We start from the raw sequence: 13,226 nt of genomic DNA, 5'->3' as shown, positions 1-13,226 counted from the left end.
TAAGCGGCGAAGGCTTTTGCGGGCGCAGAAAACCGATACTCCCTGAATCGTACAGCCAAAAGTCATTGAGATTACTCAATTGGGCGTGGAAGCATAGGATGCGGCTGCGCCTGAAGGCAGCTACTCTTCCTGGTGAAACAATAAAATAGCAACGCTGCGAGCTGTATTCTTTCAGGTGAGCAAGCTATACCAAAAAGCTTAGAAGGTAACCGGTGGCTACGCTCGATAGGAACAATTGGTGGAATTTCGAAGTTTGATGGAGGCAATGGCGACCGCAATTTCGAAGCTGGCGAAGAGTGGTACTTTGCGATCGAAAGGTAGATCCCGATCACGATCACCGCACATTTGCTGATAAAGCCGTTAAATGTACCATTCCATGCACTTTTTCAGCTCAATAATACTAAATTCGCTGGGAACCTCCTCGCCTTACAGACATTGCTTTTTGATTAACACCATGGCGAAGGTCTCGGTTCTCCCCGTAACCCGCCGAAATAAATTGATTCCCGTGAACCTAAAGCTGGCTGCCGCTAATTTCTCCCCAATACACTCGTACGGCCACAGGCAAATAGTCTTGAGTCTGGGTTTGCGCGAACCTTCTCGTGATGTTCCGTTTTGGCGGATATCAGCATCCCCATCTTAGGCGCGGACTTTCTATGAGCTGCTGGTGGACTTGCAGAAGAAGTCCTTGATAAACCCCACAAACAGTTTGAAGGAGGGGGATTTGAACCTGCTCCAATGAGACTCTTTCGTTAATTTTCGAAGATGGTGTCGACCCACGTATTCGGGCACGAATATCGTTTCTCTAAGTCAGTTAAGCATGATGCTCAGCCCCATATCAACACTACCGACTCCCCTATCTTCTCCAAGGTGCATCCATTACCACCCCAGAAGCTTTTCGCTGCCAAGAAAGAGTTTTCTGAACTCACGAAACAGAGTATTTGCAAACCTTTCAACAGCCGTTGATCATCTCCACTCCATATGCTCCCTCAGCCAAACGGCGAATGGAAACCTTGCGGAGAGTGCAGGCGTCTAAATGATCAGAGAGTTTCTGACCGATTCCACTCATCCATGATTTGGCACGTTGCGTGACAAACTGCTGTGTTTTCTCAACTTTGGATCTAACCAAGGCGTATCATCGAATCGCTATTACTCCTGAAGATACTCTAAAAACAGCTATCTACACAACTTTCGAACACTTCGATTTCACTAGGATGACTTTTGCTCGCTTCTTCCTCGGAGTTTGAGCACTTGGACCATCTCGAGTGCATTTTTCGACGTCTCCCTGAAGCCGGATTTGTTCTTAACATTGATAAGTGCAAGTTTTTAAGAAAGCAGGTGAAATTCCTCGTCCAGATGGAATCCATCCAGACCCAGACGAGGTATAAGCCATTTCAATCTTCCTGTTCCGGGAAACCGTAAAGGACCTGCGACCCAGAATCATTCACCTTCAAGCGATCCTCAACGCTTACTGCTCTGGGCCCAAAACAAAAGACTTTCGCGTGATTGTATGGTCTGCAGAGTCCATCCAGGCATTTGAAACCGTCAAACAACAGCTATTTGATGCTGTACTTTTGGCATTTCTCCGATCAGATGCACCCCTAGCTGCGTTCTTCGATGCCGTGGACACAGTGGTAGGCGCTGCTCTTCACTGGTGGGTGAATCAAACCTGGCAACCGTTGAGCTTCTTCTCCAAGCAGTTGAACCCAGCTCAAGGGATCTACAACGCTTACGATCGTGAGCTTCTCGCCTCATACCTCACTAATCAGTACTTCCGTTTCCGTTTCTCTCATATTTGCTGTCAAACAAAAACCCGACAAAGTATTCTCTCGCTAACTTCGGCAACTGACTGCATCAGCCAGTTCAATTCTGATATTTAATACGTATCTGGAAAGGACAACATGGTTGCAGATGCTTTATCACATGTCTTAGAGGTCACAGTCCCTCCGGGCAATCGCTGAGGCGTAGAAAGAAGAGGCAGACCTGTTTCTATCTTTGACTCAAACTTTCACCTATTCCACAAGACCTCGGAAAAGGGACCAAGACGATTCATTCCGGACGCTTTTCGTAAGAAGGTATTTCACGCTTTCCACGATTTCGCGTACCTAGACTTCCGGACAACGAACCATTTAGTAGCAGAAAAGCAATTCTGGCCCTCCATGGACAGGAACATCAGTGCTTGGAACAGAGAGTTCATCGCGTGCCGGAAATGCAAGGTCTCCATGCTTGTAAGGAAATAAGTAGGCGTATTTCCTCGGTCCACCAAACGCTTAAAGGTATATTCTTTGATGACGTGACGTCGCAGCCAGGCAGCTTACCTCAATGCGTCAATTTGAGCTCTATTAAGACTGCCACTACTGTTTCCAGCGCATTTCGTTCCTAATATCACCACTCACCTGTAGATAAGCCATGTTATCTCCCAGGCGCTTTGTATTGGAGTCCCAATCTGCTCTCCTAGGATTCTATGTTATTCATTCTATTTGCAAGTTACCTTCAAACCCGAATCTGATTATTCTGCTAGCCAATATAGAGGGATCATCCGATACCTCCCAATTTTTTACTACACCGTTCATCGGTGTTCTCTGCAATTATGTCTAGTATCTTTTGTATCCCCGACTGCAAACTATCCAATAGGATAATAGGATAACAGGACAACACGCATAACACTGGATTGGGGTATGTATTTTTTTACTTCTCTGTCTTGACCCGTAGCGTTTTGTTAACAGTAGAGTCATTTCGTATAAGGTTTGGCTGCCATAACCCGCTAACAGCCTTGGTAAACGAAAGGCTTGGCTCTTGGAGAGCAATATATATATGTTTTTTTTGGCACACGGAGGTGGGAAAAAATCCTAGAAAGACACGTCCACCCCAGCTCCGCGGGAGCTGCAGCGGGCGCATGTGGGATTGGCACTCACTAAAAACCACCCCCGGTCTCACCAGCCCCAGTCCCGCGCGACTACCATTTAGGTATTAGTTCGCGGGGTAAGTTTGACTTTAGGCACTCGTCCTTCTGCTCCTTTCGGCTTTCCTCCTTCTTTGCTCCTTCAGCAATTCCTCTTGTATGCGCGGAGCAAAACGTAAGCCAGTTCTTCTCGGACCTCAGTATCTCTGCAACTAAGTTCTCCGGACTCACGCACTTGGTTTAGGCGCCTCCTCTTCATTATAAATCTTGGGCAGTGATTCATGCTCTGGATCCTCCGGTATGCCATCGCATTTAGGATAATTCGGAAAATCGTCCAACCCAAAGCGGTGCAATACTGCCTATAGTAGTATCTGCACGACAGTGTGGTACCACACCCTAATGTTTGGAAAAAGCCTATGCGTCCACCGACCCTTCGTCGACTCTGACATTTCCCCATTTCTGCGATCTGTGTGCCCCTCCACAGGCCTTGCATGGTACAGCACAATAATTTTTTTCGCCACAATTTTTCTGCCACCACCAATACCGTCACATCTGATGTGGTTCTAAAAGCACTGCAAACCCTGAAAGACATCAGCCCGTAAACCGAGTTCACCTGCTTCCGCCTCTCTGCCCATACAGGTGAGGAGTAAAGCAGGACGGAATGCACCACTTCGGCTAGAAGTGTATTAAGTATTAAGCAACGATTATGAAAGTGCCGCGGTGGCACTGCCTGCCTTTTGGCATGCATAGTCTAGGTGTTCTCTAAAGCTCAATTTGGTGTCAATTATCACCCCCAGGTATTTGATAGACGGCTTTGATACGACCGTATATATACCCGCTTCCACTTTCACAGTGTTATTTTTCTTGCGGTTCGTTATTAATACTACGCTCTTACTGTTTCCGTCGCGTAAGCCTCCACATCTTCTGGGTCTGTCTGTCTGTAGCAACCACAACAACTGTTACCAGCAAAGCCGACTATCGTCCCTTTAATTCTGTTCGAGTTGACCGAATTGAATGCGTTTTTGACCTCCAGCGCCAACACGGCATAGCAGCCCCTAAAAATCAGTGCGTCCACGGTAGAGCGGGCACGCCGAAAACCAAACTGGTGTTCCGACAAACCATTGCTGGCTTCAGCGATGGGTAGGAGTCTGTTGTAGATGATTCCCTGCATCAATTCCCCATTGTATCCAACACGGCACAGCCGCCACCAGAAATCAGTGTATTTTTGCCTGGTTTACCACCATGCTTATTGCGTCCACCGTAGACTGGGCACGCTGGAAACCAATCTAGTGTTCCGATAAACCATTACTGGCTTCGACAGTGGGTAGGAGTCTGTTGTAGATGACTCTCTCCATAATCTTCCACATTTGTATCCAGCAGCCAGATAGGACGATGCGATGCTAGGGTTTCCAGGTGGCTTACTAGGTTTCGGAAGCAACACTAACTTTTGCTTTTCCACTCGACATGCAATACACCTTCTTTTAGGCACGCCTCAAAGGTGTTGGCGAAAAAGTCGGACCTAGTCTTCACTGCCAATTTCAAAGCCCGGTTAGGGATCCCATCCAAACCTGGGGCATTGTTGTCACCAATCCTACCACGCAGCTCCTACAAGTTACGGAAGGTATTATGCCCCATTTAGCTGGACAACAATTTGCCTTCCCCTATTTTCGCGCTGAGGGAAAAGAGTGGTAACAATATGCTTCAGGAGGCGCGGACAGGTCACCTGGGGTGATCTCTGCAGCGTTTTCGTTACTACCCTGTAGGCCTCGCCCCAAGGGTTTAGTCTCCCTTACCCAGCTTTTTGAAGCAGTTCTTTTTGCTCCTCCGAATAGCTTCTTTTAGGCGGCGACGCAGTTGCCTCTGTGACTCCTCTCGACCGTCGCCGCCAGGTTTTCCCCTGAGTCTCTCGCAAAGCCTCCTTGCCCGGAAAGATGCGGCTCGCAAGCTTGCGATTTCGCTGTTCCACCAGTAGGGTTGCCTATTGGGAAGCAATCGCCTTCTGAGCCTCGCATGCTCCCGCACCCATCGAGTGGGTTTCTCTCTAGCCGTATCATTCAGGGATATGTCGGGTTTGAGCGCCGTGGAAAACGTGTCAACCTCAAAAGTTGTCGTCATCCAGCCTAGTGGTATACCCGGCATTCTGCGAGAACACTTTTTCGAGCTCGATCCGCCCTTTATTTCTATGCAGATTGCTTCGTGATCGCTGTAAGTATAGTCCTCACTGACAGGCCAAGCGACTGTCCTGGCTAAAGTGGCACTTACGTATATCAGGTTTACTATAGATCCCACGCCCCTTCCCCGGAAAGTGTACGAGGCCCCAACATTTGCCAGTACCACGTCTAGCTTGCCGATTGCTTCGAGGAGAGCACGTTCCTACACATTAGTTATCTTGCTGCCGCACTCAAGAGCCCATGTATTAAAGTCTCCTGCAATTATGGTCGGCCAACATCCTCTTGCAACCAAAACCAGAGCGGCAAGCATCTGCTCATACTCGGGAAGTGTAGTGCTGGGTGCATAGCAGCTGTAGATGTGGACGCCTTTCACCTTCATCCGGGTGCTCCATTATTTCCTCGAAGGCTTGTTCTCCACAAGCCTACAGCGCTGCTTGGCCCATTTGGTCTTTGTCCCAAATGCTACCACCGTGGTTTCGATATGGCTGTTTTTCTCGCGGATGGTTGGAGAGTTGGGGACTAGATCCTGCGCTGCCGCGCTGATTTGTATCAACCTCATCTGCGCCTTGTGTTAAGGGCTCTCTTGAATTCCAGGCATCTGCTGCTGCCTGCAATGCGCCGATGGTCACCTCCCCCCCGCTCCCTTTGCACAGTAGTCAGTTTGGGTCTGCTCCACAATCTTTCCTGATGTTTGGTTCACAAATTTTTTCGTCATTATATCCTTGCACTTCTTGAGCTCCAGCATACGGTCTCCTTTCTGAGACCGTCTAATGTGGCTAACATTATCTCCCAGAGTGGTAAGTTCGGGGTCTGCCTTCATTCTGTGGTAAATGTCAGCGTATGACCCTTCACCACGCATGGAGATGATGATAACCTCCGATTGTATCCCCGTACTACCTCTTTTTATCCGAGGAACTACCTTTCTCCAGGCTTCCAGGGGTTCGCATCCTCTCCCTGAAATTGCGGCTAGATGAGATTCCCCTGCAGCTTGAGCAGTCCTCCTTACTTGCTCCACTTTTTTTATAGTTGAGCCGTTTTTTCTTTTAGGGATTGCTGGCCAGTTGGCTCGTTCAATCGTTCGCGATGCCTCTTCTCCGGTTTCGCCTTCCCCGAATTTTTTGTAGGTGTCACTTGTGTTGCCTGGCTTACTTTTTCAACCAATACTTTCACTTCTCTTTCATTCTGAGCCTTGCCGTACGCCAACCTAATGCCTCGAATCATGGACCTTATATTTTGATGAATATTCCGGCGTTCCTTGATAAATTCGCAAAGCTCTAGGATTTTATTACCTAGTGCGATGAAGGCAGTTCCCGATTTGTCACCGCACCTAATGTCGCTCAAGTAGTTATTCGGCATTGTTTCCTCCTTTCCGTACCTTGCTGCACTCTCCCCCTTGGGAGTAGCATTTTCATTCGCTGGGGCGTATGCCTGTAAGGGTGGGGATCTACGGAGAATCGAACTTCTTTTGAATGTTCTAGTTCTACTCCATCCATCGGATTTGTAACATTTGATGCCAAAGTAGCCAAGGTTCCCACTACTGCGGTAATGCGGTCGTGGGATACCGAATGCCAGGAGCCCGCATACCCACTCCCAAAGACCGCAGGTACTGGGTTTCCGAATCCCTGCACTGTAGCATTTCCCCTATTCTTCTCCTCCATATTTGGTTTTATTTCTGGGTATCCTACCTATGGCCAATTTTTATCCATAGGTGGGCATTTTTATTTCCAATTACCCGGCCTGCCAATAAGTATGCCCATATACGCACATGACACATCCACTCAGCGTACCCTTATCAGCACGAAGGGATGCGCCTGGCGGGAGATTTGGCAACTCCACAGAGGTGGAGAGTAACTTATGAACCTCAGAGAGGGAGAGACAGTTTGCCTCCCGAAAAGCTGTATCATCAGCTGCATCAGTTTATCTTGTAGTCTACTGTTTCACTCCTTTCATAAATTTGAATTGCATCTCACAGAATTGTTTATGTCCCACCGTAGGCGTTTCGTAACGTTTTTACCGCTGATTCTTGAAGTTCAATGAGGTCAAACTCTTTTTCCAAAGCCCCACAAACCTCCTCCTTCGTGGTGACCCCATCTATATCCTTGCATACTATAGAGATCTCCGGCCAGCTAGGCCTGATTTCGGCTTCCTGTCCCAAGGATTTTCCAATTTGGCTCAAGAATTTATCCGCCGTTATATCCTTAGATTTCTTGAGCTCCAGCATACTGTCTCCCTTCTGAGACCATCTAATGCGGCCAACATTATCTCCCAGAGTGGTAAGTTCCGCGATTTCCTTCACTCTCTTTAGAATGTCAACGGATGGCCCTTCGCTACGCTTGGAGATGATGATAACCTCCGCTCGTATCCTCTATCTCTATCTATCTCTCTTTTTCCGCGGAGCCACCTTTCTTCCCGAAATCACGGCTACATGAGATTCCCCTGCAGCTTGATCAGTCTTCCTTGCACAATTGAACTTACACCCCTGAAAAAGGTCCTTACATGGAATTGACTCCCCCAAGTTGAAAACAGAGCTTTAGAAAAAAGATACTCGTCTTCGTCTTTCTATTTTATTTTTAGACTTTGACCTTCTTTCAAACAGAGTTCATCAATAGAATGATCATACGCTTTGTGTTTCATTAACTTCATTTCCACTATTGGTTAACATCAAAAACTCCACGAAATCGTCCTGTACTCCAAATGACCTGACAAATCTATTTTCGTCTCTTGAACTTTCACTAGAAATTCCGTCATGCGTGAAATCAAATTCACGATAATTTGTGACGGTTGATAAAATTAGATACGACTCGACCTAAATTCACGTGCCAAATCCTTCCTCTCGTCAAGCTACTTAAGGACAATTTTCCAAGCGCACATAGGGTTAAGGACGTGAAAATATCTTAGAGATTGCCAGTCCCCAATTCAGCGCAGCAATCAAACTCGAATGTTATCAATTTGCACCGAATTAAGTGAATGCGCAAACAAAATCAGTTTCGCTTCACGGATAAGTACCGAAATCAATTTGGGAAATTAAATTAAAACCGAATTACATTAAATGTATATGCAGTTATCATCAGCGGACGAGGAGGTCTTCCTGGTACGTGTCTCTGAAAGAGAGCATATGACTTAATCCCACCATAAAACACCATTCGGACACCCTCACCTCAACTTGTTGGTGGCGAACTGAGTTGCTGGAGGGTGAGCCCAAGAAGGGAGGGTTCGAAGGATTCGGGTGCAGGCTTAAGTGCATCAAAGAATCACTACTATCGAATTAAGGGTGTGATGGGCAAACAATTTGTCCCCGAGGACTGACTGTGTGTACGGGAGTAACCCTAATTTGACGAGTAAATAAAAATATGTATAATATGGTCTTATTAATCATAATTTGATGTTATTAGAGTAAGTGAGGATATTTGAACCGTGATTTAGATAGAATTAGTAAAATTGAATGCGAATTTTAGAAAAGATACTCATAATTCATTGCAGGGTCAACAATTTTGAAGAAAAATTGAAACTTTCTTTAAAAACCCTTTCGTCCTTTGCTAGTCTCTGAGTGTTAGAAAACGAGGGCTAGGAGCGTACCTAAAAGATATTTAGATAAGGCTACTAACCATAGATATTTCATATAGAAAACAATTAAGATATTGTATCTTCCTTCTCTTCCAGATCCTCGTAACTCACCGGTGACATGCTACTCACCGCAGAACCGAATTGTTCCATGGGGACATCACAATGGGATGTCAGCAGCGGCAGCAGCTGCGGCCTCAAATTCGGCCGACAACAATATGATGGGCTGTACGAATCGCAAAGGTCAAAATCTAGGACTCATTTGTGTTGTATGCGGTGATACCAGCTCCGGGAAGCACTATGGCATCCTCGCGTGCAACGGCTGTTCAGGATTTTTCAAACGAAGCGTTCGACGAAAGCTCATTTACAGGTTCGTAACATTCAACACCATAATAACGATGATCCCTTTGAATGGCCTAAATTCAATTAAACTAATTGTATCAAATGCAAATTCAGAAGTTTTGTGTTGAATTGCAAAGAGCAAATCGATACAAAGTCCTGATTCGCTGCTGGTATGCCTCTCTCCCGACTTATGCCGCGAGGCCTCTGATACTGCAGGGAGCTAACACCACCCTTGACTCCGGCGTCTTTTTGTCGACTGGGGATGCGTAATGTGAACAGACCTTCTTCAAATCAGACCGGGATTAAGGTCTTATACAAGTGTACAATATCAAACAATTATTTAAAGCCTTCTGATACCAAATGGGATAAAAAATCTGAATTTCATTGCTCCCTTTACTCGGAGGAGGTGAAGTCAGGGGTGCCGGGATGGTGGTATGGTGGATGCGCAAAAAGTCATTTAGGTTGAGTGGTATCAGATGTATCTGAATTTTAAAGTGCCGTGATATTTTGCATACAACACTAAAAAGAGTAGGTTGAGGGATGAGGGATGGAAGGGAGGGGGTGGTTTGTGTAATGTTGCCATCTGGGTGAGTTGAGGGATTTATTTTGGAAATACGAGCGAGGTTTGTTGGTTTGATTTTTATCAAGATGAAAATTAAAGAGTTACAGCTCAATTTATGATAAAAATTATCATATCTTATTCCGTGGCACGGAAGGTCATAGAATTAATTTAAAGCCAAAGGTTTTTTGAAGATTTATTGAAACTGAGTTAGTTAGTTAGTTTAGTTTACTGGGGGAGCCGCAGCTCCGAGCAATCAGGCCATTAGGCCCATTGTACTATCCCCATAAATCGTCTATTCAATGGCTTCCCGCCTACGGCCTTCGTAGGCTTTAGGGAATCTGAGAGCATTCTCCAGAGGCTGAGAGTCTGCAGATTCTTCATTGAAGAAAGCCTTGCCAGGGTGTTTCATGTGAGATCTGAGGAGGCCGCGCAGCTGCATAAAAAGTGCAGGGGCGTCTACTCCTTCTCCTCACTTTGGCTGCACATAGCCGAAACCCCCACTCCAATCCTTTCCATATGGTAGTTTAAGGAGCAGTCTCCCGTTAAAAGCCCTACTAGGGTTTTTGTGTCCCACTTCTTAAGGGATAACAAAAATGCCGCTCTAGTGACCCTAGGCTCTTTCACAAGGATTTTCGCCTGCCGACAAGAGTCCAAATTTCTCTACTTGGCTCGGTGAATCTTTGCAATTTCACTCTTCAGAGTAGACTTGGCAGTGGATGACCGGATTCCAAGAGCTGGTTCGGGCCCCACCATTGTGGATCCAGACCCTCGGCAAGCCAGTCTGTCAGCCTCCTCATTACCTGCGTTGTTAGAGTACCCCGGCACCCACATCAGGAATGTTTCGTTCAGTCGGCCAAGTTTCAGCAGCACCTGATGACAAATCCACACCAACTGGCTTGATATGTCGTTGCTGTTTAGTGCTGATAATGCTGCCTGACTGTCGGAACAGATTCGAATGGTGCGACCCCTCCATTTTTGTCGCAAACATTCTTCTGTTGGCAATGAAATGACATATATCTCCGCCTGGAATATGGTCATCATTTTTCCGGGGGGTCGGGCCAGTTCTATAATCGGATTCCCCGAGAACACCCTTGCTCCACCTGACGCTCCTAGGAAACACAACTAGTCCAGTCTTCTTAGCGTTCACCGTGAGTCCATTGCCGAGGCATCAAGTGTGGATCTCATGCAGAGTTGCATTCAAGCGGTCATATACTGTGTCCGCAAACTTCGTCCGCAAACGCTTGCGCGAAGACTTTTTTGTCCTCCAGGAGTCACAGCAGGGTATCCATTATCAAGAGCCATAACAGTGGAGAGAGAACCCCTTCCTGTCGGCAGCCCCTCGGTTTGCCCGAAGGCGGTTTGTCCGGAGTCGGTTTGCCCGGAAGCGGTTTGCCCGAAGTGTGTTTGCTGTCCGTGGAAAGGTGCTTACCTATGGGCAAGACTTTGGCTCAGCAGGTGGCACCGATTGGAGCTTGGTGTCAGGAGCGCTGACAGAAGGGGCCTGCTTCGGCTCGTCCGTTAAGGACTGGGTCCCAATTAGATTGGTTCCCACCTGAGTAAGTGGAGAATCTGAGTCCAGACTCAGGTTCTCCATCGATGAGTTTAGGGACGCCCCTTCACTCGGGGTCGGATCGTTACGATCGAGGTTTAATTGTATTTGTTTAACAGGTTTTTTTTCATAATTGGCTGCCATGGCCTCAGTTTTATCGGGGAAAGTAGGTCGATCTCGGCAGAGCCCCTTTTTGCCGAGACAAGGCTAGTTGAAACTGGTGGTCGCTTGGTACCCAGAGTTCACCGTTTACGGCCACATCTTAACCCCTGTGACCATTCAGCCGTCAGTGCGGTAGTCAAACCTTGGCTTGGGGTTTTGATTACCGCTTGGCTTCAAGTGTCACCTTCCATTTCCTGGGGATCTTCCTTACTGAGCTCCCTCACCACGACAAGATAGGTAATTGTCTAGGGAGTATTTAAACTGAACTCAGTCACTAAAATAATTACTTTTCACTTGCGTTGGATGCAGTGATGTCATCATCGCTGATGAGCGCTCGTTAGCTGCTTGACTTGAACATCCGAATTGATGAGAATGACCCAAAGGCCAAAGGAAATAGTTATGGCTTGATATGCCACAAACTGGGGCAAAAATAATCACCCTATTGGAAAACGCTATAATTTTTGTAAATGGCGCCAATTGTCAATTCGGTTTTGACATTTGTGAAATGAACAAACGTAGAATCTGAGTGGAACTATGCGGTGTTTCCATCGATTAATTATTTGAAATATTAAAAACTTGTTTCTTTTACGTTGGTGTGGTTCCCGAAATATCGGTATTTGCAAGAATAAACATCCACATCAACGAAAAATAAACAACAAGTTTTCATTATTTCAAACGTAGAATGCAAATCGACAAGCCATGAATCAGTTTACTCCACAAGAGCAAGCCCAACAATTCCTGGGTTGTGTTGGCGCATCGTGAATTTCGTCGTAGATTTCCTGGCCGTCCGATACCAACCGGACAAACACTGGGGCTTTTGGTCATTCGCCCTGAAGATACTGGGACAACGCATGATGTTCCCAAGGTCAGCTAGCCCGGGGCAGCCGTTCTGATGAGAATATTCCTGCTGTTTCCCAAGATAGGGCAAAGGAGTCGGGAACATCGATCACAGGACGTGCCACGTAATTTGGCATTAGCTAGCGGTTCCAACGCAGAATTTTGGTGGAAGATTTGAAGATGTTCTCTTACAAAGAGCCGACAGTGAATCAGCTGTTAATTGTTGGTCCCCAAACGCGTCTAACCTACGCAGAAGCCATCCTGAATCTCAATGAAGAGGAGGACGATTTTTCATCGGAAATTATCATGAGCGATGAGGCTCATTTCCATCTTCGCAGTTTCGTGAATAAAATCCAAAAATCGATGTATCACCCACGAAGAGCCATTACACTGGCTCAAGGTTACTGCGTGGTATGCTGTTTACGCTGGAGCAGCCATCGAGCTATTTTTCTTTGAGGACGTTGCGGGCCAAACGACTGTCGACTGCGGGCGCTACAGAGTCATGATTACTGAATTTTTTCTTCCTCCGTTGGATGAATTGGGACTAGAGAACATGTGGTTCCAACAGGATGGTACAATGGCGGACACTGCTCTAGCTGCAGCCGATTTTCTGAAGGAGCCATTTCCGGGTCGCTTAATCTCTCGTTTTGGTGACTTGCACTGACCGGGGAGATCACCCGATTTAACCGTTCCCGAGTTCTTTGTATGTGTTTTTTTTTAAGTCGCGGCTTTACGTCAACAAGCCTCAGATTCTTGTAGCCCTTAAGGAATGCGAGAAACTGTCACCAGGAATACAAAAACCCGGTCGTCCCAAGTTCTGCCAAGAGTGATGTAAAATGTCATAAACGGGTGGCGGTGATAGCCGATATCATTTTCTTGGCTTGATGGAAATTTTCTTCTCCTTTGGATCCCCCCCCCCCTTCTTTCACAAGTGCCTTACACCGAATAGCGAGCTCTATTATTGTCGACTGGGTTCCGGAGACAGTAAGTTTTTCTCGAGTTGTCTATCGGTTAAACGTAACAGGCTCATTGAAGCCTTTGTAATTTCATCCTGTTAGGGACTTACGGATCCGCCATGTGCCCTCCCCCCTCCAACTGCTCCTAGGATATTTCATAGCACCTTCCTCCCAAACTCGTTTAGTA

At 46.7% G+C, this 13,226-nt stretch overlaps 1 protein-coding gene across 1 annotated transcript in view; it reads left to right on the top strand.

Annotated features, from left to right (window-relative positions):
* Window positions 1-13,226, top strand: part of LOC119661337 (photoreceptor-specific nuclear receptor) — a 74,302-nt gene that overhangs the window by 17,972 nt on the left and 43,104 nt on the right. Inside the window, exon 2 of the mRNA XM_038070640.1 lies at window positions 8,731-9,001. Coding sequence (XP_037926568.1) covers window positions 8,731-9,001 — 271 coding nt within the window. The remainder of the gene's footprint in view (window positions 1-8,730; window positions 9,002-13,226) is intronic.

The sequence above is a fragment of the Hermetia illucens genome, chromosome 1 (genome assembly GCF_905115235.1).
Source record: "Hermetia illucens chromosome 1, iHerIll2.2.curated.20191125, whole genome shotgun sequence".
Lineage (NCBI taxonomy): Eukaryota > Metazoa > Arthropoda > Insecta > Diptera > Stratiomyidae > Hermetia > Hermetia illucens.
This window is presented reverse-complemented; position numbering and strand designations above follow the sequence as displayed.